General features: G+C 57.1%; 1 protein-coding gene across 1 annotated transcript; it reads right to left on the bottom strand.

Moving 5' to 3' along the window:
• Window positions 1-212: 212 nt before the first annotated feature.
• RNF186 (ring finger protein 186) lies at window positions 213-974 on the bottom strand (the record flags this gene model as incomplete). The annotated part of the gene is made up of 1 exon (XM_081086113.1): window positions 213-974. One exon carries the CDS (start codon window positions 972-974, stop codon window positions 213-215), a length of 762 nt encoding a protein of 253 aa, XP_080942239.1.
• Window positions 975-3,028: the final 2,054 nt, after the last annotated feature.

Genomic DNA, 3,028 nt, shown 5'->3' with positions numbered 1-3,028 from the left:
CAGAGGAACAGGAGCCCCCCTTGTAGTGTTCAAGTCATTAGTGCCTCCTACCCACCCCGAACAGCTTAGCCACGCTGTCCCTGGGGCAGGCATAAGTCTATCCTCCAAGCACATAGTTCTGGATCCGAGACAGCATCTGGCTTTAGCTTGCAAGTCTGGCTGGCGTTCCGTCTCCTGAGGGAGCAGCCTAACTTCACAGCCCCTTACCCTGTTCACTGGGAGAATATCGGGGCCGCAGAGGCACAAGGTGCTGTGGGTGCCCGGACGGGGTGCACACAGGCAACGGAGGAGATCTCGCTGTGTTTCTGCTCCCCGCAGAAGAGGGTTCTGGGGCAGGGCCGGCCGCTGCCCTGGCTGCGGGGGTGACAGCAGAAGAGGGTGGCCACCAGCAGGGCCAGGGCGATGATGAAGGTGAGTGTCCACTGCATGATCCCGGGGTAGATGAAGGGCAAGATGAGGACGATGAGCAAGGCCAGCAGGAGCAGGTGTGCCACCAGGCGCCGGGCTGCCACACGGTTGGCACTTGCCACGTCCTGCCCATCCTCTCCTGCCAAGCCGGGGTGCCCTGCTGTCAGGGCGGCGGGACTCACCAGCTCCTGAGGACAGAGCCACACTTCTGGGCACGGCCGGGCGAGCCGCCCCACCACGGCCTCCTGGTCACGCAGGCCGCAGATGAGGCCCCCGGGGACGGCGGTGGCCTTGCGGCACAGTGGGCAGGTGACGGACCAGGTGTCGTTCTGCGGGCACAGCAGGAGCTTCAGGCAGACAGCACAGAAGGAGTGCTGGCAGCCCAGCAGCTTGGGGAGTCGGGCACAGCTGTAGGGCTCCCGGCACACCAGGCACTCCAGGTCGGGACCCACGGAGCCGCGATGACCCCCGGCAGGGCCTGCGGTGTCCATGGTGGTGGTGGCTCCTGCCGAGAGGGGCTGGGGCTGGTGCGGGGCTGGCTGCTGTGGGGCCTCGGTGCAGGCCATTCTGGGCAGGGGAGCCGGCGGGACGCGGCAGCTCAGGGCCTGGGCATGGACAAGGTGCTGCGGGACCAAGTCTGACTTGAGGTGGCGTATCAAGCCTCCTTTTCCTTCTGTTGGGTGCCTGGTGATAACAGCCGTCTGGCACCGTTCTCCCGGGGCTGCTCAGCCTGTCTCTGGGCTTGTGTTGCCCTTCAATTATTATTATTTCTTTGCTAGAGTTAATCAGTAACCAGCAGGCCTGGAGACTTTGAATTACCTGATGGAAGGGCCAAAGTGGGCAGGGCCTATTAGTGAATCAGAACCGTCCAGTTGGGGCCAGGTGCCTCGGGGCAGGTGAATTCCCACCAGCACCGCCACCAGGCCACCCCTGGAGCCTTTTAACAGGCAGAGCTCTAGCCCCCAAACCCAGAGACACACCCAGCAGGTCTGGATGGGGTCTGAGAATCTACAGGTGAACATTGTCGGTCTAACACAGGTGGACTGGGGGCCCCGCTTTCAGAAACGCTGCCGCAGGCGGTCTCGGACTAAACCTTTTGGATGTCAGGATCTGTGGGGGCAAATGTGTGTTTGTGCTTTGAACACATTTATGAGCAGGTGGCCCATGAAAAAGAGAGATGGGAACGTGTTCTGAGAAGGTGGGTGAGGGAAGCCCAGTCGAACAGTCGGTTTACAGTTACTGCTTCCCGAGCATCTCATCGGTGCCCTGCGATGCTCTTCACATACCTAAGGACAGGCACCATTAGGGGTGTGCTGGGCACATCACATTGCACAGAACAGCTGCCATTTATCTGGCCGTCTCTGAGGAAGCCCCCTGCCGGGGGTCCTATCTGCGGCCCCTGGAATCCTGGCCCAGTAGAAAGGAGGCCCCGGGGCCTGGAAGCAGAGGCAGGCTGGGTCAGGGCAGACCTGCTGGCTGCCTGCCAAGGGGCCTTCCATGGGGCAGGAATCTATTGGCGTCCAAGGTCGGATTCCCAGCCTCTGGTGTCCAGGAACTCAATCTCATCCGTTTGTGTGTGGGCAATAAGCTTCCAGGAAGGTGACTCAAGTTAACAGGACTCCGTGGGACTGAGGCAAGCAGCACGGCAGTTAAGAAAACGTAATCCCTTTACCTTGCCCTGAATGTCAGAGGGCGGGTGGGGTGGCACAATCCACTCCCTCAGACAATTGCTTCGCTCAGGACGTGCAGAGCGATTCTTTGCTGCTCAGGTCACCTGTTGAGAGCCACGAAGATTCCAGCTCTTCTGATCCAGCTCTTCCCCACCCCAAGGGGCAGGCAGTGCCCTCCATTTCACCCTCCCCTGGACCCTCTGTCTCGGAAATCTAATTCTCCCCACCCCCCACCATGGCATCTCTTCTCCTTCGTCTTCAGTTTGTCAGTTATTTCTTTCCATTCTGTTTCCCCCAGATCAAGATGAAGGGGATCTCAGGTGGAGCGCTGGGCATCTGTTTTGCCCCCATGCCAAGCATCCGTGTTTCCTTCCACAGTGGCCTGAGTCCCCTTTGGGCAAACATTGCTCCCCACTGTCATTCTGTGTGGTTCCCGGTTCTGTGGAAGCGGGAGGTGATGTGAGGCAGGGAAGACCAATCAGCATATTCTGTCCTGCGGTGATAGCCATTGGTTCAGACATGGGCATCTGATCTAAGCCGAGCCAATAAAATTCAATTCTGGGACTTGTGTTGGGTCTACTAAGAAATTTCTCTGCTTGATTTCCAAACTAGGGGATGGAACTCTGGAGCTGCCAGGACCACTGCATGCAAAGAAACTGCCTAAGAGTAAGGTCAGCGCATGCACACACACACACATAATAATAATAATAATAATAATAATAATAATAATAATAATAGAGAGGAGTCAGAAAAAGGGCTGATGACATTGTTTTAATGCCCAGATCCAGCCATGCCTGAAGCCAGAGCTCTATCTTTGGTTTTTTTCCCGTTATATTAACCTCTAAAATCCACCCCAATATTTATTCTAGAGCCAGTGTCAGTTGGACTTCTGCCCCTTGCAAGGGAAATTGTAACATAGCAAGAGATGAAGAAGCCTTTATTTGCTGTCT

This window comes from Myotis nattereri (genome assembly GCF_964212035.1).
Source record: "Myotis nattereri genome assembly, chromosome: 3".
NCBI classification, from domain to species: domain Eukaryota; kingdom Metazoa; phylum Chordata; class Mammalia; order Chiroptera; family Vespertilionidae; genus Myotis; species Myotis nattereri.
Note: the sequence above shows the minus strand (reverse complement) of the source record. Positions and strands in the feature narration are given on the sequence as shown.